General features: G+C 32.5%; 1 protein-coding gene and 1 non-coding gene across 2 annotated transcripts; both read right to left on the bottom strand.

The window, feature by feature from the left end:
• Positions 1-5,672: 5,672 nt before the first annotated feature.
• Positions 5,673-5,743, bottom strand: TRNAG-GCC (transfer RNA glycine (anticodon GCC)). The gene has a single exon. It is a non-coding gene; the product is annotated as a tRNA-Gly (tRNA).
• An 826-nt stretch (positions 5,744-6,569) lies between these two features.
• On the bottom strand, positions 6,570-18,207 carry LOC131143699 (ubiquitin-like modifier-activating enzyme atg7). Its single transcript, XM_058091947.1, has 14 exons — positions 17,812-18,207; positions 16,225-16,442; positions 15,481-15,672; positions 15,341-15,395; positions 14,995-15,089; positions 14,627-14,816; positions 14,403-14,508; positions 14,153-14,297; positions 13,919-14,077; positions 13,625-13,813; positions 13,256-13,456; positions 13,053-13,168; positions 12,742-12,901; positions 6,570-6,931 (listed from the first exon to the last, which is right to left on the bottom strand). Exons 1-14 carry the CDS (start codon positions 17,945-17,947, stop codon positions 6,752-6,754), a joined length of 2,142 nt encoding a protein of 713 aa, XP_057947930.1. The 5' UTR covers positions 17,948-18,207; the 3' UTR covers positions 6,570-6,751.
• Positions 18,208-26,190: the final 7,983 nt, after the last annotated feature.

Raw genomic sequence — 26,190 nt, 5'->3', positions numbered from 1 at the left:
ACATCAGCATTAGTTTAGGAAATTTTTTCTCAAATAAAATATTATTTAATATTTTATTTTAATTTAATAATAAAACAAGAAAAAACTCTCGAAATGAGAGAGGTGATTCAGTGGTGGAGGATGAAGATATAGCTACAGTAGTTATCCTGCAGTACTATGAGAATTTATTGGGAAAGGTTGATCATAATGTTTCAGCCTGTAATATTGCATATTTGAAGGAGATCATTGGTTTCACTAGGCAGGAGGAGCATATGAAGAATTTAAGTAAAGAGATAACAAGTAAAGAGATAAAAGAAAGTTATGTTTTCTTTTGCAGATCAAAAAGCCCAGAGTCGGATGGTTTCAATGCAAAATTCTTTTAAGTTGTGTTGGCCTATAGTTGGGGAGGATGTTCTTGAAGTAGTGTTGTCCTTTTTCAATAGAAGGAATATTTTGAAGCACATTAACACAACTTTAATAACCTTGGTTCCTAAGGTTAAGAATCTTGCTGACATGAAGGATTTCAGTCCCATTTCTTGTTGTAACCTTATATATAAATGTATAACCCAGCTATTAGCTTTACTATAATCCCAAGAGGGGAGGGTGAATTGGTATTTTAAAAATTTTTCCCCTAAGTCAATTATCCAACAGCAATATTACACATCCCTATGATCAATCTAGTGCAGATATAAAATAAATCAATATATTTCGCTGAAATGAAATTATACAAGTAAACTAATTACGCATGCACAGAAAAGCAAGTAAAGAGAGATAACACCATATATGTTATCGAGGTTCGGTAAATGTGTCTACGTCCCCGCCTTGACTCACAAGCACAAGAATTACACTAAAGCTCACTTCACGGGTAGAGCGGCACCGAAATACAATTAGGTCAAATTAACACAGGACTGACCTCAACCTTTATAACCAATCCTTCCGGACTGGATTAACGCCCCCTCAGGCCACGCCTGGAATACGACCAAATCACAATATAGGATGTGTACAAATTATATGCTTCTCAAACAAGTAGATTTATAATAGTATCAATCAATGCACACCAATAATGTAAGAACTATAAGTTCAGTGCTATATGTGTGCAATCAACACTCAAAATAATGTCTATATTCAATCAAGTGCAATGAGTGTATCAACAAGCTAATCTTTGAAACTACGTAAGATGTATATCTCAATCATAATTTAGGGTTTCAAAGATTTTCACCAAGTGTAATCAAAATACCTCAAAAAAAAAATATTTTCTCAATATTCAAGCACAATAGATATTCTAAAAATAAGCTTGTGAAAGCAATACTTGCACAATCAAAATACAAGCTCAATAAGTCTTGCAATAATGATGCAAAGACTCACTAGCTACAAGATTTTTCCCACACAATGATTTACTACATAAAATCAGGGGAAAAATCTTTGCTCAACTCTCAATCCGAAAATCAACCAAACAAGAAGCACAATGAAAGTTTCTAGCAAATGAGAATAATTTATAAGCACTCAAAGAACTCTCACAATGATTGATTTAGTAAAAGAATAGTAGTATGAGAGTGTATGGGAGTTGTGTTTTGAAAAAGGTCTCACAAAAATACAGAAAATAATTTTTCTAATCAAAGTGCTAATTGCCCCTTAATTGAGCAAATGAAGTTGTATTTATAGACTTGACCGAAATTATAACCGTTGGGGATATATAGGGAATTGTTAAATTTGTTTTAAAAGAGTTTAATAAAATTAACCCTATTTAACCCCAATTAATATCAATAAAAATTAGACAAACCTGAGAGTTTCGGTTAACCGAGCCATAGGTTCGGTTGCCCAAACAGATACATGAGAAAAAGTAACTTTTTCATATTCGGGTACCTGATCAAGCGTTCTGCTGACCAAGGTGATTTTCCAACCTACCCAAGGTTTGGTCGCCTGGCCTCAAGTTCGGTTTACCAAACTTACATGTTTGGTCGCCTAAGGGTGATTTGAATATTAATATTTGGGCGCTCGAGTTGCTGAAAAATGTCAGGGTAAATGTTCGGTTGACCAAAGACGCTCAAGTCATTTTGGTTCGGTCGCCCGAAGTCAAGTCAACATGCTGACTTTCTCTAAGTTCAGTCGACCGAGGTGTTTTGAACACCAAGATTTGGTCGCCCGAACCCCTAACATTTTGATACCTTAAGTCTTGTTTCAAATCAATAGTTTTCCCTGATAGTATATATGATAAAGGGGACTAACTTAAGTGTAAGTGCAAAGACCTAGGGTCTTTCTAAGGTCTTTTGAGCTTATCAGTTCTTACATGCATGATATGCATCAATTATTACAAATCATTTCAAATTAAATATTACAGACCCAAATTGAAAAGAATAAAGTTAACAACAAATAAATATTCTAGGTCTTCTTTTGCTTCCAGTGACCACATGCCATCATATGATCTTATCAATATGAACCTGCACTCAAACCTAATAGACATTAAATACTAGAGTATTTGTCATAATCAAAATAAGGTATGACTTATAAGGTCAACACAAGCTAATGATAAATAGATTGCAGGCTTGTGTTGGTGATTTCATGGGTTTGAATCAATCTACTTTCATAAAAAAAAAGGATTATTAATGATAGTTTTCTCTTGGCTCAAGAGTGGTTTAGTAAATATCATCTAAACTTTAGGATGCCTGAAATGGCCCTCAAGGTTGGTTTTATGAAGGCTTATGAATCTGTTAGTTGGAGGTTTGTCTTGTAGGTTTTGAAATGCCTATATGCCCTCATGGAGCTTGTTTAATGTATTGGGGAATGTATTTTCAACCCCTGGGACTTTGTTCTCATCAATGGGACTGCTACGGGTTTTTTAAAGGGGAGAAAAAGCTAAGACGAGGTGACCTTTTATCCCCTACATGTTTCTTATGGTCATGGAGGTTTTTAGTATAATGTTGAGAAATGCCACTACTTCCACTTTCTCTCCTTCCCATGCTAAGTGTGAGAAGATTCAGATGGTAAATTTGTGTTTTGCTAATGATCTTTTAATTCTTCTAAAAGTGGATCTTAATTCTGTCAAATGTGTTAAGAGGCTATTGTGTTTTTTTTTTTTTTTATAGGATGTCTGGTCTTCATGTAATGAAGTTAAATCTGTGGTTTTCGTTTCATGGGTTAATCATGCAAAAGTGGAGCAGATGACTGCTTTGTTGGGTGTAAAAAAGGGAGTGTTACCAGTTCGATACCTTGGTCTCCCTCTCAGCACAAAAAGGTTGAGTAAGGTCGATTGTTAGATTCTAATTGAAAAGATTGTGGGAAAGATTAATTGGGCTTGCAAAATTCTTACTGATGCAGGTAGGCTTTAGTTACTAAAATCGGTTCTACATAGAATGTTTTTCTTTCTGGGCTAGAATGGTTAATATTCCTTATTAGTCCTCAAGAAGGTTAAAAGGAAATTTTAATGCTTCTTATGGAAGGGTAATGATTGGAACTCTAAGACATGTAAAGTTAGCTGAGGTAATGTTTGTATACCTGTCACAGAAGGAGGTCTTGGTTTGAAATTTCTTTCAGATTGGAAAACAGCTACAATTATGAAGCTGTGTTGGTTTATTTGTAACTCTAAAACTTTCTTATGGTTGATATGGATACATACATATAAAAATAAGGAAAAAAGTTTTTGGAAGTTGTAGATCAAGCCGTATGAATCATGCTACTAGAAAGAAATCTTGAAATGTAGGAGAGATATAAAAAAAAAATCAAATGGAAGGTGGGAAATAATAGCTCCATTTAGATTCTTTTTTTATAGTTGGCACCCCTGCATTCCTTTAATTAATCATTAAAGCTACTAACTAAAGTATGACCTAGGGATCTAGAGATACTCTACCTTACAACATTTCATCTCTAGGTCCTTATGGAACTAGCTAAGGAGATCTGGGGGCAACTCTGCAAACTTGATTCAGAATGTAAGCTTTCACCCTCTCAGCAATACTATAGATAAACTAAGTTGGGAAGGGGAATTAAAAGATGATTTCAGTTTCAGATCAGCTTGGGAAGCCATAAGACAGAGGGGATAGATAGTGAGTTTGAGCAATGTAGTCCGGTTTAAGTAAAATCAACTGAGGCACTCTTTATCTGCTGGTTGGCAGCATTGGACAAGCTTTCAACTAAGGACAAAATCCTTTCTTAAGAACACATGGAGACTAAAGACCATCTATTCTTTCAATGTATAGTCGTGTGGACTATTTGAGAGAATTCTTTGGAGGGCATCACCTTGACTACAAAATGTCATAATTGAGATGATATTTTAAATTGGATTGAAGGGATGCATGGTTGTTTGAGACAAAAGGTTGACACAATATGGCCAACCACTGTATATTTTGTTTAAAAACTTAAGAATGATGTAGTCTTAAGAAGTAATAAGGGTTTAGAAAGTTTAATTAATAAGACTATTGTAGAATTTAAAAGATACAGGATAGAGTAGGTTAAATTGTTTTTTGTTTTCTTTCTGGGAATATTGACATTTTTCACCAACTTTTGCACACCCCTAATTATTTCCTTATATAGAGATACAAACACCCTTTCATTGAAAGGGAACATATCTTAGAAGACATCTATTTGAATAGGTATCTCTTATGGAAAGAGATAATCCTCAATACATGTTAGAATAGGTGTCTTTGTGGTCCGTTTGGATCAAGAATTTTACTTGAAAAAAGGAAAGGAAAATAAAGAGGAAACTTATTTTCTATTGTATTTTCCTTCTATAGTAAATTCTATTAAAAATGAAAGTTTGTTTTTATATGATTAAAAAATGGGAAAAATTAAATATTAATTATCTGTAAAATCAAAATTTTGTTCAAGAATTTGATATATTTTTTATCTTCTTTCTTACTTTCCTTGATAACCAAACATGAAAACGTAGATTTTTTTTTTAATATTTTCCTTTCCTTTTCCTAATATTTTTCAATTTCCAAATGGGACCTTAGAGAATAAGAATGCACCTAAAGTAATGGGTATCTAAGTATCTCTAGTACTTATTGGAATAGGTGCTACTAATGGAATAAAGATAAAATTGTAAAAATCAGAATATTGGTAATTTTGAAAAATTTTGGAACTTCTCTAAAATATCCAATAATAGTTGCCAAATTTTTTCTCAAACACCATTTTGTCATAATTTTTATTTTCGTTGTTATATGATAAAAAAAAAAAAAAAAAAAAGATTATGGCAATGAGTTTATTTATATTGCTAGTTTTTTTTTTATTTCTATTGTCAGCTTTCAAAAAATTTGAAATTTCATTTTATGATTTCCATTTGTTTTGTTGACATGTGCTCATTTTAATATGGTGATTTGAATATTTTTTCGATTAATGTTCATTCTGTATTTTTCATAATGGTTGTAATTTATTTTTTTTATTTTTTTTATTATTTGTATCATATTTTTTAGTTTAAGGATAAAGAAACCATGGTTTTAATTTGTTTTGTTTTTGAAGTATTAACAAAAAAACTTGTCAGTTTTTAAATTTTAGTTTTTGTTTATAGTTTTCAATTATCTTTTTCTTCTGCTTTTCTTTCTATAATTTTGATGGTAATACCAAATGATTCTTAATTATTTGCCCAACTATCCCAACTGGCCTACCCAACTTATGCCTCAATTAAATATGATGTGGTCAGTTGTTGAACAGTAGTTTCTGGCCAAAAAAATATATGAAAAAATAGGAGTTTCAAAAATGTAAACTGCACCAGCCGGGAATCGAACCCGGGTCTGTACCGTGGCAGGGTACTATTCTACCACTAGACCACTGGTGCTTCTGCGTTTGGTCAAAATGTAAAATAAGTAAAACAACAATTGCACATTTTAATCTCCTTTCTCCCCCCAACCGGCAAAATTAATTTTGATATTCAACAGCAACTATTATTATTATTATAAAAAAATCTAAGAACTATGTTATTATTAGTGAAGTTGGTCGAAGAAACTAGCTGCTTAATTTTTAGCTATAAATAATAAAAAAATAGTGACGATGATAAAAGAAAAAACACTTAACACTTGCAAGCTCCATCATGTACATTTGATTTATGGAATTTCAAAAAAAAAATTTCCTGCAAATCAAAGATTGAATAAAATGAAAATTAGAACAAAAATTAAATTAAAATAAATAAATATATTAAAAATTAAGTGATAAATTTAATTTTATTATTAAGTGATAAATTCCATCCAAAATCATTTCATTTGCATGTGTAAAGGTGTATTTATTTCTTGATGGGTCTAGTTTTAACCTAATTCCTTCATTTGATTTTAATTGAGTAAATTACACCATGAGTCTAAAGCTTGATTGAGAATTGCACTGCACTCCCTGAAGGTTAAATTTTGACAGCTTTGATCCTTGGAGATCCATATTCTGGTTAGGTCAGGCCCTCATCAAAAGCTAAAATTGAAATTTGCCACAACTTAAACATAGTACAATTCGCCCAAACTGCAGCCACCTGCGTAATTTACCCATTTTAATTCAAAATAAAATAAAATAAAATAAAAGGAATTCACTATAAAAGGAGATCTATCTATAAGCTTCCTCTCCCAACTCTCAACATAAAAATGCAAAGGATGCACCATTCCGGCAGCAGCCATCTGTTAAAAAAAAAAATTTGATCTCCAGAGGTTCAAAATTAGCAAATATGTCTTAGCAAGCTGTTTTGACATCTAAATGAAACTCTATGAAAATATAAAAGAATATAAATTAAGAATTGTCTTTCTAAGGTAGCTTTTGTACAGTTGACAAGGTATTTTACCATATGGAAATCAAATTTAAAAGATATATGTTAAATTTCCACAATGTCGTCGTCATCGTCGTCATCCCCCAACTGCAAATCCCAATCCAGTTGAAAAGAGCTAGCTGATTTCATCAACTCTGTCAGCCCAGTGAGATCCTCCAAATAGGTAGGATGGTTGATCGCTTGAAGGATGAAATCCAAACCTCTTTCGCGATATTCCGACACCACCTGAACAGAACATAGGTATGAAAATTCATTACGACTTGGAAAATAAAATTGCAAGAAAGGGTAAGACGGATAACAGGCAAGCCATATATATTTCCAATAGATATGGTTAAGCGACCCACATACGTATTCGTAAAATCCCATCAGCTCACATCAATATTGACATTAGAACATCAAGTTCCATTTACAACGCATTTATTTCAAATTTATAGCAGCCCTGCCGAATTGTGTATTTCCTAAATAGAGCGTAGTCTGTCGTTTAAGAAGGAAAATAACATTTGCTACTTCAAATATTTCAACAAACAGCCAAATGAGAAAGCAGAATTAAATCCTGACAAACATCAGGAATCAAGAATACTTCGCACACGAACACCCACTCACATGCCTAGCTTCCATTTTCTTCTCAGCGCATGTACATAAGAAGCACTTTAAATTTCAGTTTCAACTAAAACTTCAAGGCTTAATAAAAATATGAAAATTTCAAAGAAAATTTTGATTTCTCATCACAAGTCCTACAACATGGAACTTTTTTACTGAAACTTCATATAAACTGCTAGCACACATAAGTAATGCAAGAAGTACTAGTAAAATGTTATAAATGAAAAATAAATCAAGCATGTGGTGCACATAGCGTAATAACTGTCAAGTAAGAACTATATTTGACATTCTTCATTTTAATATAGATTAAAATTATGAATCAGTTCAATATTAATTCATACACAAATATAAATTACATAACTAATTCAGACATAAATGTTTGAATACGGTGTTCTGGTTAACATCTAAATTCAATTTTGTAAAGAATTTTAAAAGTCTCAGAGTTGTCAAATTCAAATGTTTTCAATCTTGAATTTCAATTTCAAGGAAAATTTGTTTGAGAGTCAAATTTCAACCAACACAATTGAAATTTTGAGATTTTGTTATACTTTACACGCTTTGTGAAAATTTAGATGGAAATTGACCACTGTTTTGATTTTACAGGTGGTGGAAAGTGAAAAGTAAGTTCATGAAATTTTAAGACCATAAGCCCAACAAATGTTTAGGTACTTGGTTTAAAATTTTGAATGAACCCAATTAAAATCAGAGTCATTTTGTGATTGAAAAGCAGGCCCAACACATATTTGTTATTTAAATATGAAGTTACGTTACTGGAATTTCTCTCTTATCTGTGTCTCCATCACTTTCTCTTCTGTACTCCATGTTAATTTCTCTACTTGCCTTTTTGCTAGTGAGATTACAAAGTCACCAAATTGTTCTGTGAATTTTTCCCCAACAAATCGTGTTTTTCAGGAGCTAGAGACGAGAAGAATGATTGCATCAATAAAGAACATTATGGATTATACTCGATCGAAAGTCTATCCATCATCTTCTAAAAGGTTGTCATCTTCCAGAGCTCTTCAGAGTGCTGGTTGTTTTACTTCATAATATCTACAACAGTGGCATCAGTGCTTAAGCCATCATTCTTTTGGTGTTCTGGAAAAACCTTTTCCCAGTTAGCAAAGTTTATGAAACAGCTCCTTTGTGATGCTTGTGAGCTTGCCAAGCACAAACATGTTTCTTATCCTAGTAACAGTATAATAGAAGCACTGCTCCTTTTATGCTCATTCATTGTAATGTCTGGGCTGTGGAGGCCTTCTTGCATCCCTCTTCTTTCTAACAATCTTTGGTTTGTAATATTTATTGACTGCAATTCACATGCCACTTGGCCACTTGGTTGTACTTAATACAAAAAACGAGGTGTTTAAATGTTCTAAAACCCTTCACAAAATGGTGGGTACACAGTTTGATGCCAAGATCAAAATACTTGCTCGAGATACTAGGACCAGATATTATTAATGGGGAGTTCCGTAACTATTTGTACAACAATGGTGTTCTCAATCAAATAAGTTTTGTTGATTCACCTCAACAAACTAGTGTGAGTGAACAAAACAATCACCACCTTGAAGTTGCTCATGCATCATGTTCCATATGGAGTCTGGCAAGAGACAAAGCCTTCAACGACCTCCTACTCTACCACAAATTGTTGGTATTAACTATATTAGGAACAATAAACCAAATAAAACTACAAAATCCTTAACCTTAGGGGTTGTTTGGCTTGTAACATAAAAAATTTCCGAACAACATTCCCAGAATATTATTTTGGGGAATGGGATGTCTATCTCATGGGAAAATTTTTGTTTGATTTGCATTGTAAGATTCCCAAAAATACACACAAGATTCTCATGGTAATGTCTGATATAACATGGAAATGCTGGCAAGGATTTGATGAAGATGATCATTATATCTGACATGTGGGTAATCAACATTTGAAGAGTAACTATATTTTTTAGACAAGAACCTATTAATGCATAATCAATTAAATCCATGTCCTACAATTTTAAACAACCATAAATTTAAAAAATTCAACACTTAAACAATCAATTAACTGAAATAATTAAGGGCAATGTAGTGTCTAAATATTAATAATTATATTAGATTATTACAACACAATAATAATATATAGGGCAAAAGACATTAACCTCCCCTGAGGTTTGATAAAAAGACACTAACTTCCCCTAAGGTTTCAAAAATCTTGAGGACCTTCCTTGAGGTTTCAAGAATTCCAAAGACCTCCCCTGAGGTTTGCCATAAAGACACAAACCTCCCGTTATATTTTGCAAAAAGACAAGTTTTTTGAGGGGAGGTTTGTGTCTTTTTGGAAAACCTCAGAGAGGTATATGTCATTTTTGAAACCTCAAGGCAGGTCAATGGAATTTTTGAAACCTCAGGCGAGGTCCCTGTCTTGTTGTCAAACCTCAGGGGGGGGGTGACTGTCTTTTGCCCTAATATATATATATATATATATATATATATATATATATATATATATATATATATATATATTCATTTTATATATAATTTATTATTTTCATTTTATTAATAATTTATGATTTTAAATATAATAATAGAACATGATAATTCTACATTTTATAGGGGTATTATTATCCAACCTGCCAAAATGCTCAGGGAAATCACATCCAAAGGTAGGATTCCCTTGAGAAAGGAATCCAATGAATTACCTATGTGGGCGGGTGGGTATAGAATGCCCATGTTTTGAAGGAATCCTTTCATTCATAGCAATGTCAAGAATCTTGCGAAAGACAAGAGCTCCTCTGCCTCCCTATTTTTAAGAGAAATTGAAAAACAAAAACCCCAAGAAATAACAAGCTCATTAGATGACTTCATTATGCACCAGGAAAGGGTGTCGCCAGGCGACAAGGCTCCCGCCTTGCAAGATGAGGAGGGTCATCACAATGTACACAATCTTACCTCTACTTTTATGAGAAAAAATTATTTGTATGAAACGGTGTTTTGAAAGGTGAAGGCATAAGACAAGACATTTTAACCCTTAAGAGGCGAGATGTAAGCCTCAAGGCATTGGGGCGTAAGCCTTTTGAGAATTTTATTTTTTAAATAAAAAAAATGCAAATAAATTACATATATTTTTAAAATAAATAAAATCACAAATATAATGTAAAAACAATTAAAATTAATTTGCAAACTACTTGTTGGCCATTCAAAAATTGTTAACTAGGATTCATTGTGTAAATCATGACAAGAGATAGCTACAACATTTGAAAGTTCAAATTATTTTCAAATCTTAGATACAACTCTCAATTACTTTGGAATGAATGAGGTCCAAGAGTTTTAGAAATCAACTCATGTTATGACATTCCTATATAAACATGGAGATAAAATTTTCTAATCAAACCTAACTTGAGAATCACGCCCAAAATGCATAAGCCTCGACTAAAAAGGCGCTTGTGCCTTTTGTACAAATGCGTAAGCCTCAACATGTAAAGCGTTGTCCTTTTTGGAATTTAGTATATTCTAAATTGAGCCTCAAGGCGTTTTAGGCATGCCTTGCCTTGAGGTGACCCTCAATTGAACCTTTTAAAATATTGGTTTGAAATCTCCTTGCAGAAAGCTTCTTTGACTAGAGAATTTGGTATCAAAGAATACATTATTTAGGGTACTTTATTGAGATTGAAGTTTCCAGATCCAACACACGCATCTTTATTTCTCAGAGGAAGTATAGTATTGACATCCTCAAACAAACAGGTATGTTGGGTTGCAAAGAAACTGAATGACCTATAGAATCTATTCATCAACTCAGCAATGACAACTGTGACCTAGCAGATAAGATGAGATACCAAAGTCCTGTTGGGATTTCAGAGAATCACCTCTCTCATCCAACCTAACCCAGACATTGCATATGCCAAGGGATCTGTTAGTCAGCTTATGCATGATCCCCATACCCATCATCTAGAAGCAGTTTATCGCATTTTGAGATATCAAAAGTCATATCCGGGAAAAAGAATTTTGTATTCTAGTCATAAACATCTGAAACTTGGAGCTTTTGCTGATGCAGAATAGATAGGTTCAGTGGACAATTAACACCACACTTTCTGGCTGTTGCACATTTTCAGGATGAAATCTAGTTGCACATAGAAGCAGAAACAAAACCAGAAGATATAGTAGCTACATCTGGTGCACAGACAGAGCTGTAGCACATGGGGTTGTGAACTTCTAAGGCTTAAGATCCTGCTAATTGTTCCAGTATAGCTGCCATAATAGATTGCAAACAATCCAGCTTGAAATGACAGGATCAAGCATATCAAGATTTGAGATTTGACACATACTTCATCACTGAAAAAGTGAATGAAGGCTTCCTTTTAAGCCTATTATGACATCATAGCATATTTTCACTATCCCTATCCTTGGCCCTTGGATTTGGATTTGTATTTGATTTAGATAAGATGTAATATAAAATTGTATTAAAATTTGTCCAAATCCACCCAAATCCAGATTCAAGGTCCGAAATTCATGCTCCCAAACAGAGTGTAAGGGTCTACGTGGTAAGGTTTTTCATGCAAATTGGGCATAAGAGAGATCTAGACACCAACATGCAGGAGAATGGTGATATGTTACATTTGTGTCAAAGGATAAATATTTTACTTTCATTATATCTTAGTACTTAGTGCACAGGTGGCTGTAATGTAGAACTTTATATATCTCTCTACAACCATCTTTCTCTTCTTCCTCCTCCCTCTTTCCTTTCAAACCTAAACACAGATTGATTAACCCCATCCATTCAACTATAATGAAGGAACCTGAGTTACCAGCATCCACAGATTTTCTACGACAGCAACATTGTTCCAATCTTTCAGTTTTTTATTCAAAACTCAAAAATCACATTCTCCTTTAGGTACAATAAATGCTGTCCCAGGCAACTAAACTCACTTCTCTATTTAAATCAAACCCAGAACAAAGAAACTTTCTACATCTCTTATCGACAACCTTAATAAATCTTGATAGTAGAACAGACACACCAGTAAATCTGCATACAACAGATATCACTAATACAAGTCTGCCTGCATATGACAAGTGTTTCCAGTCAAAGATCAAATTCTTGCAACAGTTTTTTATTGAAGGTTGAAAATATGTAATGGGGCTTCAAGAGATGGGAAGAACCCTTCATCCATTCCCCATGAAAACAATGTTTTTATTTTCACTCCCAGGCTTTTCCATTCATTTGTGCATGCATGTGTGCACACCGTTGTGTGCATGCATGCATTTATAAACCCATGATAGCTTGGGTGCTACCTAAGTAATTACAGCTGCTAGAGCAGAACTTAAATGATCACACTCAGGATCCAAAAAGACTTGCAATGAAATCAAGGGCACAACTAGAAAATAGTATCTTTTGGAAAAATGGAAGCATTTTTTTTTAAACCTCATCTTAAGAATTTGTTGATTGGCCAAAAACTTACAGCATTACAACAAGCTGTGCAAGTGTTTGAGGCATGACCCACGAGTATCATCTGAGCAAATTGAGAGAGGGAACCCCGAATCTGATGAGGCAAAATACCAAGAGGATTCTCAGAGCTTCCAGCATCATTGGAGTTTGCAATATCACCTTCTGCAAATATCCTGAGCAGTCAAAGACAAAGAAGAAGATCAAAATGCAGAAGAGAACCAAAATGGGACCTCAAGTAAGCTACTCTTTCATGCACAAATACAAAGCTCAAAACATCATAAACAAGAAAGATTTTTTTTTTTTTTTTTGAGTTAAAGGATTTACCCATTAGGATGGTGCAGAATTCCAACTAGAAGTTCAACTGCAAGGGCAGACGCAATAGGTGCAAGGCCTGGACGTGTAACGGTACATTGCTGGTCCAATGTTCTGTTGGCAGTAGACTACACAATGAACACACTAATCATACACAGACAACAGCCAAAATATCAAATCTTAACAATCAGGAAAACAACATATCAGATAGTTACATCTACTGGAGCGACCACATCGTTGCAGAAGTAACAGCCCAATCTCCTACTCTCATCCCTGTCAGCTATGGAAAAGTTGTTCATATCAACAGATAAAATATTTGCAGCTTCAGTTTTAAGGTCCTGAGTAAAGTGGAGAGGACCGGCTCCATGACGCATAACTAAGAAGCTGTCAAACCCCAAAGCTGCAGTGATAGTGATCTGTGAATACACACAATAAAATTATAAGCACATGCCAGTAAAAATCAACAAATGATGCTCAACAACAACTGAATTCTGCTCATTAAGATGCACTCAAACTTGATCCAAGAATGTGAGGCCAAAAATAACAGTAATATAGCAAACGTGAGAACGGGGAGGAGGATCAACCTTGCTAGAACTGGCACAGAGAAGCGTTGGGAGCCATCGACTTTCTCTTGTATCAGTCAGCAGGAAAATTGCATCATGAGAGTCGATCAAATCACATAGGCGTCTGCAATCGTCAAGAACACTCTTCTCTAAATGGCTAGGCACAGGATGCCCAGGCATTGGTATTGCCATGACAACACCTTCTGCTTCCTAAGGAACCCGAAAACACAAAAACAAGGCAGAGATGCATAGTTTGAGAGAATTCACTTTTTCTTTCTATTCATCAAAGAGAAATAGAGGATAAACATGAAATACCACGGCTGGAAATATTCTTTTAAGACTTTTAACTGCTGCTGTGGCTTTAAAATCACCACCATTAAGACAGTCATCCAACGTGTAAAGTGATTGCCTTAATGGATTGGACATGGCAACCTTCCCGCTGTCAAGAAGTGTAATTTTCCGGACACCCCAAGCCTGCCAACATACAGAATTTCTGTCACTAAGCAAACCAAATCATAAATTTTACTCTTTAACTTCCTGACCACTCACCATAAGCATGCGAGCAACTTGGCATCCAAGTGTACCTGCTCCCAAAAGAAGACACTTAACAGTCGATAAGATGTCTAGGTTCAGAGATGGCAAAGCACGCCATCTCATTAGCTTCAAGTTCAAATCTGCAGCTGATACTGCCAACCTGTAAAACTTATCAGCAAATTACAGGGTAATGAACTAATAATGGAATAATGTCAATGTGGAAGTTGGGGTATGGAGTAACAATATAATGATATAAACAACATACCTAGTTGGATCCATAGAACTAGCAAGGCTAATACACCTGGGTACCTTCTTCCCTCTGTTTAGTTCCCACCCAACAGCATTTGGTTCATATTGAATATCTCCCCATCCTTGAAATATAATTTCACCAGAATTTTGAAAAAACTCAGCACATGAAAAACCAATTCAAAGTGTAGTTAAGTGAGGAAGCAATCAGAAAGAGCAGTTACCCAATTTCTGCCGCTCTACCTTGTGGAACTGAAATCAAGGCTTCCCCAACAAGAGACAACCCCAGATCTGCAAAACCACGATTCTCCCTATAGCATAAAAAGCAAACCTTCCTGACAGACCATCTTGAACAAATAAGCGCGAGGAAGTTACGAAGAGGCCAACCAGGATTGTTTGGAAGATGACATGGGTCATAAAAACCAAATAGAAACTGCAAATAGTGTTTACAGTTGCTTTAGAAAAAGGCATCCGGCACATAGAACTTACATGATGAAAATGTATTCTACCAGTCAACATATTAGAACTTCAAATGAAGAGGCCTTGTAGTTCCCAACTAGAAAAATCTCATACGTAAGTTTCAACTTACGTAAGGAGCTAAATGGATATACCTTCTGGCCATCAGCTTGGCAAGCTTCCCAGTCCTTCAGGTGTCTTATTGTAGCATGCATATTTGAATCAATACAAATCAGGAAGAATGGCACATCTGCAGCACTCATACAGTTTAGATCATCCACAAAAAATAAATCAAAGCATTTGAATATTGAAAATTCATAAGGTAGTGAGTGGGAGTATAAATTTTGAGCCATGGATTTGGATTTGTGTGAATTTGAAAGAAGCTCAATAAAATTTTATATTGCGTTTCGTACAAATGCACAAAAATTCAAATCCAAATCCAAGGTTCCAATTCCATGCTTCCAAACGCAAGGTAAGTCAAAGTTGTGGAGATAAGTTTACCTGTCGTTGAGCTTGAGTTACGCCACTCATTACAAGCTGCTGTGACGGATTCAGCCTATATGTCACAATGATAATCTTGACATCAAAAAATAATTTAAATAAGTTAAGTATCACATCTCCAACATGTATATTCTTTGCACCTCTTCTAGGCTGAACCATTTTGAAGCTGGCTTCAAATCAATTAAGGTTGCTGGAGGATCAAGCACAAGAGCAGGGAAAGCACACCAATAGTGAAAACTCCATTTTTTGAGGTCTGCAAATGAAATGAGAAGAAACCTTGAAAGTGTTGCACAGTCCTCCACAGCTTTTCCAGTATGAATATCTTCCCAAATCTAATTGACAATGAGAAGTACAAATGTTATGTCAGAATTGACTTTACATTTGGATCAATTAGTTCTTGTCTATTTACATACAGAAGTCACGTAACTGTCTCAAAACAGAAAAGGCATTTCTGAAGAGAAGTCAGATCTTTCACATATATTATGTTATACACAATCCTCTGCAAAACTGCTCAGACACGTACTCGGAAAGCCTTAGACATATCCATTTTGAAATATAATTTCCAACGCAAGATCAAGAGGGTCAACAAAAAGTTATCTTACAATTAAAAAAAGGAAATCAAACAAAGAAACAGTGAGGAAAATGACAGAAGAGTAGGAAAATTTGCTATGTAGGTCAAGGAACATTAATTAATAAGTACACAAAGAAAATGGTCAATCTGTTTGAAAATTTTCATCTAGAAATATCCACATAGTTGATTCTGTGTCATGAGCTTGGATCCAAACAATAAGGATAGAGTACTTTATTCATAGAATTTTTCATCAATGTGATGCACTCATCCTCAATATGTCAACCAAGAATAAAAATTTGTTTGGACAGGATACCTTCTTTGCTTCAGCCATTAGCAAGTTCTTTTTATCAAGAGCATGGAAGCTCTCCAACGTATTTGTGTTATAAAGGATGCCAGGGACTTGGCATCTGTTCCTGTTGCTGTGAGTTACAGATGGTTCTGATGATTCATCGCTTCGTTCAGGAGGGAAAGATTCAGCGGTGATAGTTAAGTGATTTGATACTTGAGAATGTGAACAAGGCGCATAAAAACCTGTCATGATGTAAGTTTGAATGTCAGATCACTTGAAGACAGTCATCAAAGCCCTCTCATTGACATTTTTCCATATTTTCCATTGTTAATGTAAAAATGTAAATGTAGCCCCTAGTGCACAACGCATCCATGACATAAGAGGTCTAAAGAGGGCATGATATACACATTCTTAACTCCACACCAGAAGTGGATGTTTCTGTGACTCAAATATCAGCCCTTCAGGTTTGGATATAATGCCCTTACAACCATGGTTTTTAATTGCAAATTTGCATGCAATTTCGAGGTCCAATCCAACCCAGTTTGTCCAATTAACTCTCTCTCTCTCTCTCTCTCTTTCTCTCTCTCTCTCTCTCTCAACCTAGTCCTTGAACAATGTCCAGATTTTCAGCCATACTAATTGAAATATTAACAATGTTCACTTGTGGAAACAATTTTATTTTTTAATTTCTATTTTTTCAAATAATCACAAAAATGTCACCATGTTTTCCTATTTTCCTAATTTGTATAGAAAAGTCAGAAAACATTTTTTACTATTTTCTCATTTCCAATATAAATCTTAGAAAATTCAAAAACAAGGTCGCATTTTGTAATTTGAAAATAAAAAATGAAATTTTTTTTCCACAATTACACAACCCCTAAACAATCCCTATGCTTGGAGAGTCATTGGATTTGGAGTTGTAATGGATTTGGAGTTGTATTAGATTTGGATAAGATGTAAAATAAAATTGTCCAAATCCAAATTCAAGATCCAAAATCCATGCTCACAAAAGCAGTGTTCTAACATTTTTCTTTGGAAGTTTTCCAAACAAATATCAAAAGTTTTTGTCCTAGTTCTTCGTATTGAGTTGAGGGTATAGTCCCAATCTTTCACTAACCAAAATCTCACAAATCTAAAAGCAACTTTATCGACTAGAGAGTATTATGTGGAAGAATTTTCTTCACACTCCCGATTCCTTTGATCTTTGGATTACTTTATGTTCAGAAAACCAAATATAAAAATAAAAAATAAAAAAAAAATAACGCCACTGGAAATTTTGCCATCATTGTTTGTTTGTTTCAGCTCAATTCAAATGAATATTTCATTAGAAACATAAAAAGCATTTACAACATAAGTTGCGAATTGTCTTTCCTTTTTTTTTGTTTCCATAGTTTTCTCAGATACCTGAGCAAGGGCAAGAATCTGAAACCATCACAGCAAGAAAGGGCCAAAAAAAAAAAACATAATAATATAATTATAATTGGTGAAACTTTTCCCAGTTTTCTCAGATATCACTTATCAGAGGAGGGGCAAGTATCAGTAATTTTCACATAGGAAAAAGAGAAAAAAACATAATATAGAAGAACATGGAGAATCTGAAAACAAAATTACCGGTGATGGAGATGGGAGAGTCGTCAATCCCGAGCTTATTGAGCTTCAAGGACGAGAGTCGATGCCAAAAGCCCTCATCGACAGCGCTAAGGAACGGAACGAATTGGAGAACAGATCCTTTCTCTTCCTCCGCCATGGCAGCCGGTAGGATTTCCCCCTCTTCTTCGTTGAGAAAATAGTTGACTGTGGCACTTGCGTGTTGCGGCTGCGCTGCCGGCCCCGGGGTAGAGTAAGATGGGGAGGACTATGTTCTGAATTCTTATCCGGCCACCGTCGACAATCAGCGTTTATCCAGAACAGGAATAGAATGTTTGATTACCTCTTTGCTCTTCCCAGTTCCCAGTTCCCAGTTCTCAAAAGTACCCTCGCTTTGGACCCCCTTGCATTCATTTTAATAGACGAAAAAAAATTTGATCAACCGTTTAAATAATCATAATAATAATAATAAATTATATTAGAAAATAATTTTTATTTTTTATAAAATAACATTTTTTTTTGCAACCATAGAGATACTTTACATGTATCCAAACACACACACACTCGATTTTCAAAACTAAACTTTTAAAAATAAAAATGAGTCAAAAATTTTAATTATATTTTTATGAACCGAAATCAGAATCCTTCAATTAACTAATAATCTAATTAACACGCGATTTAATTTGGTTATTCAATTCGAACTGATTTTTAAATTATTATAATTTTTAAAAAATTAATTATTTTACTTCGATGCTAATTTAATGTGTTTATTTACACTTTACTTTTATAAATTAATCACTCAAAAAATATTTATAAATACTATTTATTTTATAATTTTATTACTTTAAAATATATTATGTACTATTATATACTAATATAATTTAGGATATAATTAAATACATATTATAAATAAATTAATACATATTAAGAGTTACTAATACGAATATATAGAATAGGTACACATATAGATATAAATAATCTTTAAAAGAAAATTCTTAGAGAATAAAAAGTGACAAAAATATTCATAAAAAAAGTATATTAATTTTATTCCAAAGACTTTAGTAAAAAGAAAATTTTTGAAACATTAGATACAACATTATCAACTTGATATTTGTCGGTATCTACAATTTTTAAGAAATGTCGATCATTTTAAATTATATAGAGAATTAGTGAAAATAATAAAATTAGTAATCTATACTCTTGTTTCTAGATTGACTCAATTAATTATTAATTATCTCTATTTCTAAATCGTAATCAAGTGTATTTTTTCCCAATTATGTATTTTGTTAAAAACAAGGTTACAATAAATAAAAGATGGTTATCTTGTGAATTATTTTATTATATACAATAAGAAAGAAATTATGCAAAATTTTGGTACTAATTCAATGGTTGATGACTTTCGTGCTATGAAAGAAACAGCAAATATAACTGTAGCATCATTACTCAAGTTATATTGTTGGCCAATATTTAATCTTTTAAAATTTCCTTTTTGTATATGCCATACTCATAGTGACATACACACACACACACACACACACATATATATATATATATATATATATATATAATTTTATTTATTTTTTTATAGTTGCTAAGAAGTATTTACTCACGATTCTAATTAATATTTTCTTAAAATTTTGCATGCATAGATAGTTTAGTCAAAAATTAATAAAAGTCATAATAATTACAAATATATTAAAACAATCTACATACATTTTTTTATAGATATACTCCTCCCCCCCCCCCCCTTCTCCCATTATAATTTCTACATCCGCCACTGCATACGTTGATTCAATTCAAGTAACCACCAGTTCATGAACATAAAAGTCAAAACCAAACTGGTAACAAAAAATCGTAAAAAAAAATGAACTAAAACTAAACTGAATAAATTAGTTAACCTCAATTTGATTTTTAATGGATTTGCGGATCGAATTAATTTTCAAATATTTTTAAACAGCCTAATATATACATCCACAAATCTATATATATATATATATATATATATATATATATATATATATGTGATAATAAAAATAAACATAAGTTATAATTATTTTGTGTAATAAAAGCATTTCATTGGTCAATCGTCAATAAGCATTTTATAGTCAACACATTATGTACTTGCTCATAGCTATCTCTCACAAGTTAAGCTTATTTAGGGCATTATGTTTACCTGTGACCGTTTATCTCATGTGTTTGGGATGAGTTTCCATCATCTAAATGCTAGTTTAAGGTCATTTTCTAATATTTATTTCATTATATGCCAAATAAAGCAGTACAACTCCTCGGTCACTTTGATGTTTCTTGGGGTTAAGATGATATTTACATAAAAACTTCTTTAAGAGAGGGTGAGTGTTCATCAGTCTGGTAAAACTCACTAGCTATTGTCATTAGCCTACTTGCCTCCTTCGCTAAAGACATAATGTCAACGGAGGTGTTGTTAGTGAATCGTGTTGCTTCAATGTTTACTACTTGCTTACCACTGCTTTCATGATTACTTACTGTTTTTGTTGCTATTTGATTGAATGCAAATGAAAGTGTTTCGTGAATGAATGTTACTAAACGATAATTTGATTAGTTTAGCAAGAGTATTTTAGCTAGCGCCATACAACCCTTTCACAATGGTGTGAAAATAGTCGGCCCGTAACACCATGGATGCATGCCACACACTAAACATAATCGGTGAGATGAATTTAAGCCAATATTTTGAGATAAGCTTTTAATGGTTAAAATTTTTGAATTTTGAACAAAAAATTTTTTTAAAAAAAATTTAACATATACATGATATGTTAATTGTTGAACATATAAGTATACTTCTATGTTAAGTATTATCTGAAAAACTAGACGCATGTTTAAAAAAGGATGTAGTTTGAATTTTTGGAAATTAATAAGTTAAATTTAATTAAACATATTTAACCTTATTTTCAAAAAAGATATTTTGAGAAAATGGTTGATAAATAAAGATGATTGAAAACTGTTTAGGGTTATTTATATATCCATAATTTATAAAGTATTATTATTATATCATAACTTGTAAGGGCGTTTTCCAAAAAAAAAATGATTGAAGAAAAAAAATGACTGAAAATGGTTTGCCTTAATTAATAGTAGGAATGGATAAATTGATGAGCAAATCAAATGCTTAATTGGTTTCTACATATATAAGAACAATTAAATAAATAAATATTAAAAAAATTAAAAAAAAAATACTTAAATAAGTATAACGCTACAAATGTTTGTCGTACAATTTTCTTGCAAAATAAATGACCAAAAAAATGTATTTCAATATTTTTAAATGGTAATAACTTGTTAGAAAAAAAAAATGTAAACTAAAATTTAAAGTTTATATTTCATAAAATAAAATTATAAAATTAAACATGAATCCTTCTGTGTTTGAAAAAAAAAATTATATTAATTGGTTGACTCTAGTTTGAGTTGGCTCCACCCTAATTTGAAAAGAAGGCAGTTCCGAGTTGGATTGAATGCTATGTTTAATAACATAGTAACCTAAATAAAACTATTAAAAATAGCAAATGAATTCAAAGAGAGCAACCAATTAATATAAATTTGAGTTAACTATCCATATAGCATTCACATTTTACATAGAAGGATTAAGAGTGAGCTTTATAATTTTAACTTATAAAATATGAATTTTAAAATCTTAATTTACCCTTTCTTAGCACCATATTTAATAGTTTACTTGAATTTAAAATTATCAAAATATGTTTTTGATGATGTGTTCAGTCCTTTATTTTTAATGAAATTGTATATAACAAACATTTTGCAGCACTATAATAGTCTAGGTATTTAATCTAATTTATTAGTTCTTTTTTCATGTATTTTATATTTTTTGTTTTGATATAACAATAGAATGATATTGTCATGTCGATATCAATTGGTTGACCCAAATCAGTTGTACCAACTAAACGCAAAAACTTGGGCGTTCAATTCGTCTACCAGTTCGATTTTCAAAACATTATACTTAATTGAAGGATTTTCTCAAATTAGTTTATTAAATTGATATCATTTTCCCAATTCAACTTACCACAATTGAATGAAAGGTTCTTCTTATCAATAAAAATAAACCAAAATAGATTTTTGAGATAATTTTCATAAACATGGGTGTAGACCTAGCAAAATGAATAAAAATCTATTGGTTCAAATTGAATCCATTATGTTTAAACCAATCCATGTTGACCCATCCCTTAAGTGAATTAGATGTTGTTTGCAATTTGGCCATCCAATTATTTGCATAATCAATCATAGATTATTTGATCTAATCTATTTATTGTGGACACTATGTTGTGACGAATCAAAATATTACAATTGATTGTAGAGAATTTAAGATTTAAAGTTATTGAGGAACATTTGCTAGATTAGTTTTTAAAATAATTATAATTTTTATATTTAAGTTTATATGAAAAATTACATTTAGCAATATGAGTTTTTTGTCAATTTTTTAGGATGAATGTTAAAAGTAGTTTTAAGAATAGTTATATTTTCTATTTAGTTGATTTAAAATTTACCAGTTTATAAATTTCAACACAATTTCAATTATTATGTCATGAAACAAGTTATTGACCAAATAAAAAAATTATTAAAAATGAAAGATTATTCGTCAATTGTCATTGATTATTCATCAAATTGTACAAATTATTCTATTCGAACCACCACTTAACTGAGTCAAATATGCATTCTTGTTTGCTCAATTAATAATCCATCTAATATGATATGAATTATTCAATCAAATTCGCTTTGTTAGGAGTATCGTTTTTAGAAACTTTTGAAGGTGGTGTTAACTTTTTCCTTTATGCTTACTATGGTCATTTCCTTCCTAAGTTATTTTGAGGACTATATACTTTATTTTTTTTTTTTCTATTAATATGACATTGGTATAGATTGTGTAATGATGAAATATTATTAATTTGTATATAAAACTAAATTTATTTAGAATTAGTAATATTGATTAAAGTTAATACATATTTGTATATGAACATTAACAGATCTTTTGTTAAATTATTAAATTTAGATAATTGAATAAGTTGACTAGTCATATTTTTGACTGCTTTATCATTTAGGTCATGTAATAAAAATCATTCAATCTTTTCTTAATTTAAAAGAGTTACTTAATGTTGGCAATACATTTTGTTTAGATGGATATGTAGCAAAAACACTCTCCTATATGGTAATTTTTTACTTTTTTCGGACCATTTCTCCTATGGGCTCATTTTTGGTGAAGTAGAGTGGTACGTAATTGATCAAAGAGTTTCGAGATTCAATGCACAAAAAACTAAGAAAATCCCATATCTCTAGCTTATTTTTTTCAAAAAAAATAATCTCATCTCCTTCTTGTCCCCCCAATTTTAAGCTTCCATTGCCAAAGGGTAACCCTTCCTGATCTAACCTAACTCCTCTTGGATAGTCATATGATTAGCACATGGCTAAGTCATCTTTTAGAGAAATGCTTGGTCACGTGATCAACATATGACTAACCTGATCTACCCACTTTATTAAGGAGACTTCTTTAGTCATGTGGTTAGCTTGCCTCCATTTTGGGAAGGCTCTCTAATCATGTGGTTAGCACATGGCTAACCTACCCAATCTCACTCCGGAGGAGGCTCTCTAGCCACATGGTCAATACATGGCTAACTTGACTTGTCCCCCTCTTGAGGAGGTTCTTTAGTCACATGGTCCATACATGACTAATTTGACCTACTGGGGAGTCTCTAATCATATGGGCAACACATGACTAACCTAACCTGTTGGAATTGATGTGATCCCAAGAGGGAGAGTGAATTGGGTTTTAAAAATATTTTGACTAATTTAAACACTTACGTCGATTCACCACATATCATATCCCATTTTATTTATGATTGATGTAAAAACTGAATAAGCAATATGTGCAGACATACACGTGTATCTCATTTAAAATAAATGTGTGTGCAATTTGTTATAACCGTAAATGAACAAGCATACACATGTTGAATTAAAAGTGTATAAATTAAATGAGATAAGGAAAGAGCGACACATGATATTTGTTATTGAGATTCGGGAAAACTAGCCTACGTCCCCGCGTTGGGTACACCCTTCATGGATTCCACTAAACCTACTCACTTAAACGGGCGGAACAGAAGTCGTTTACAATGTCCTTACGGGGCAGACATTCCACAGCTCACTTAACGGGTGGAGTCAACACCATGCACACTTTCCCAGGATGGTGCATCTTCTAGTTCTCTTAACCGAGTCTAAACCAATTTGGTACTCTCCTAATCAGGTTTGAGCAAATCCATGACTATTCACAGGGCTAGTCTCTCTCTTCCGACAACTCGTCGGGAACACAACATCAATAATAATAATTTTTTGTACAATAGAGAATGCTTCTCAAAAAGCAGATGTGTACAAATTTAAGGCTCAAAACATGCACTCTTTAATAATATGAAATATGCTCAGTAGAGTAAGGGAGCTATCAAATAATTTAGCACAAATAGAATATATATGAAAAATGAGTATTGTTGTTCTCCTATAAATATTTTTGTAAATAGAGAATATGTGGAGAATCTAGAAATTTAAGCTCAAGAAAATATTTGTGTTGTAAATAATTTTCTCTCAAAAATATTTATCAAAGAAATAACAAGGAGAAAACCTAAACAATACTCTCAAAAATGTTTTTCAAAGATTAAGCGTCTAGTAAGAGTATGTGTAAATAAAATGCCCTAAATAAAATACTCTCCTCAAAAAATAATTTTGAAATAAATGCATGAAAGAGGGTTGAAGACATTTGTATGAAAGATTTTGCCCCAAAAGAATAATTTTGACAATAAAAATGATTTGGGGAAACTTTGATTAACAAGAGATTTGAGAGAAAATTCAGGCTAATCAAAGTTACTAATCAAAATAAATGAGGGGGTATTTATAGATTTTCAAAAAAAATATGACCGTTAAGGACATGCTCAGTATTTTGAAAAAATTTAATTAAAAGTTAATAACGTTTTAACCCTTTAAAAAATTTCCAACCCGAGAGGTTCAGTCGACCATATTGACAAGTTCGGTTGATCGTAGAACTTTTGAACTACAGGTTTGGTCGACAGTCTTAGGGTGATTCTGAACCCCTTCGTGGGTTCGGTCGACCAAGATGAGGTTGGTTGATCGTCCCTTTAGATTCGATAGACCGTGCCCAATTTGAAGTACAAGGTTCCGTCGACCAAGTAGTTGGGTGTCAGACACGCTTCAATTCGGTTGACAGTGAACAATACATTCATTTCAGAACGGTCAACTGTCCAAAGTCAAAAAGTTGACTTTGGAATGATTCGGTCGACCGTAGCAATTATAACTCCATAGGTTCGATCGACCGTTGCAAGTCAAGCTTTTGATTTCTGGGCAAACAGTGGTTTGATTGACCAAACTAGCTATAAATAGTTTGGTTCGGTCGACCAAAGGCATTACCAATGAATATTTTGCTCAAAAAATCTGGCGCTGGTCGACCGAAGGCTTCGTTTTTGCCTCAATTTTGACTCTAAAGCTATTCCAAAAATTTTGTATGATTTTAGTCTTTTAAGAAAAAGGTTTTTGGTGAAATGTGTTGGTCCCTAGGGTCTATCTACAATCGATCTGAGCATTTATCTATATCATACAAATGCATGTATTATTATAGATTAAAGATAAAAAATTAAATGCAATACAATTACAAAACAAATATCTTCTTCTTTACTCTTCTGTCTTTCGTGAAAAATGCCAATTGATGTGACTTTTTTGGTTTCCATTTTCCTCTTCTATGTGTGCAAATTGAATTGTAAACATATTTAAAACACTAGACACACACATAAGATACATGTGCTTTGTCAGCATCAAAATAGGGATCAAACTCAAAAAGTCAACATAACCTTTCCACTCCTAATGAAATTCCCTTGTTCACATTGTAATGAACATAAATTAGAAGATTTAAATTTGAATAAAATTTAGGATAAAATCTAGCAACACTTCTTTACTTTTTAGAAAATGACACTTTAATAACTAATTTTTTGAAAACTACCACAAAATCCTGTGAGGTTTAATTTTATTGACAAAAAATGAACTTTTTCGTTAGTTGAATGTTAGTCAATTATTACGCTTTGTGAAAAAAATTAAATTTTATTCTTAATAAAATAAAAATTTTACCCTTTCACTCAACTTTGATTAGATAAATTAAGGAAATGACATTAATTTAATAAATTAAGTTGGAAATTTTTATTAGTTTATATTTTAAAAGTTAAACTTATTAGTGAATTGAATACCCAATGACTAAGTCAAGTTAATCAATTGAGATAAGCATAACAACATAATCAAATTATTACTTTTAAAATATTAAAAATTAAGGAAAATAAATAATAAAAATAGTTTAGAAAAAAATAGTTAAATAATTATATTATT

The sequence above is a fragment of the Malania oleifera genome, chromosome 12, assembly GCF_029873635.1.
Source record: "Malania oleifera isolate guangnan ecotype guangnan chromosome 12, ASM2987363v1, whole genome shotgun sequence".
Classification (NCBI taxonomy): domain Eukaryota; kingdom Viridiplantae; phylum Streptophyta; class Magnoliopsida; order Santalales; family Ximeniaceae; genus Malania; species Malania oleifera.
Note: the sequence above shows the minus strand (reverse complement) of the source record. Positions and strands in the feature narration are given on the sequence as shown.

What these genes read in the sequence shown, in the direction of transcription:
- LOC131143699 (XM_058091947.1), bottom strand. Translation starts at nt 17,947, where the DNA reads ATGGCGGAGGAAGAGAAAGGATCTGTTCTCCAATTCGTTCCGTTCCTT. An exon ending in TAATGGCTGAAGCAAAGAAG is followed by an intron (nt 15,673 to 16,224) that starts GTATCCTGTCCA and finishes ATTGTCAATTAG; the next exon opens with ATTTGGGAAGATATTCATAC. An exon ending in AATGGTTCAGCCTAGAAGAG is followed by an intron (nt 15,396 to 15,480) that starts GTGCAAAGAATA and finishes TGTGACATATAG; the next exon opens with GCTGAATCCGTCACAGCAGC.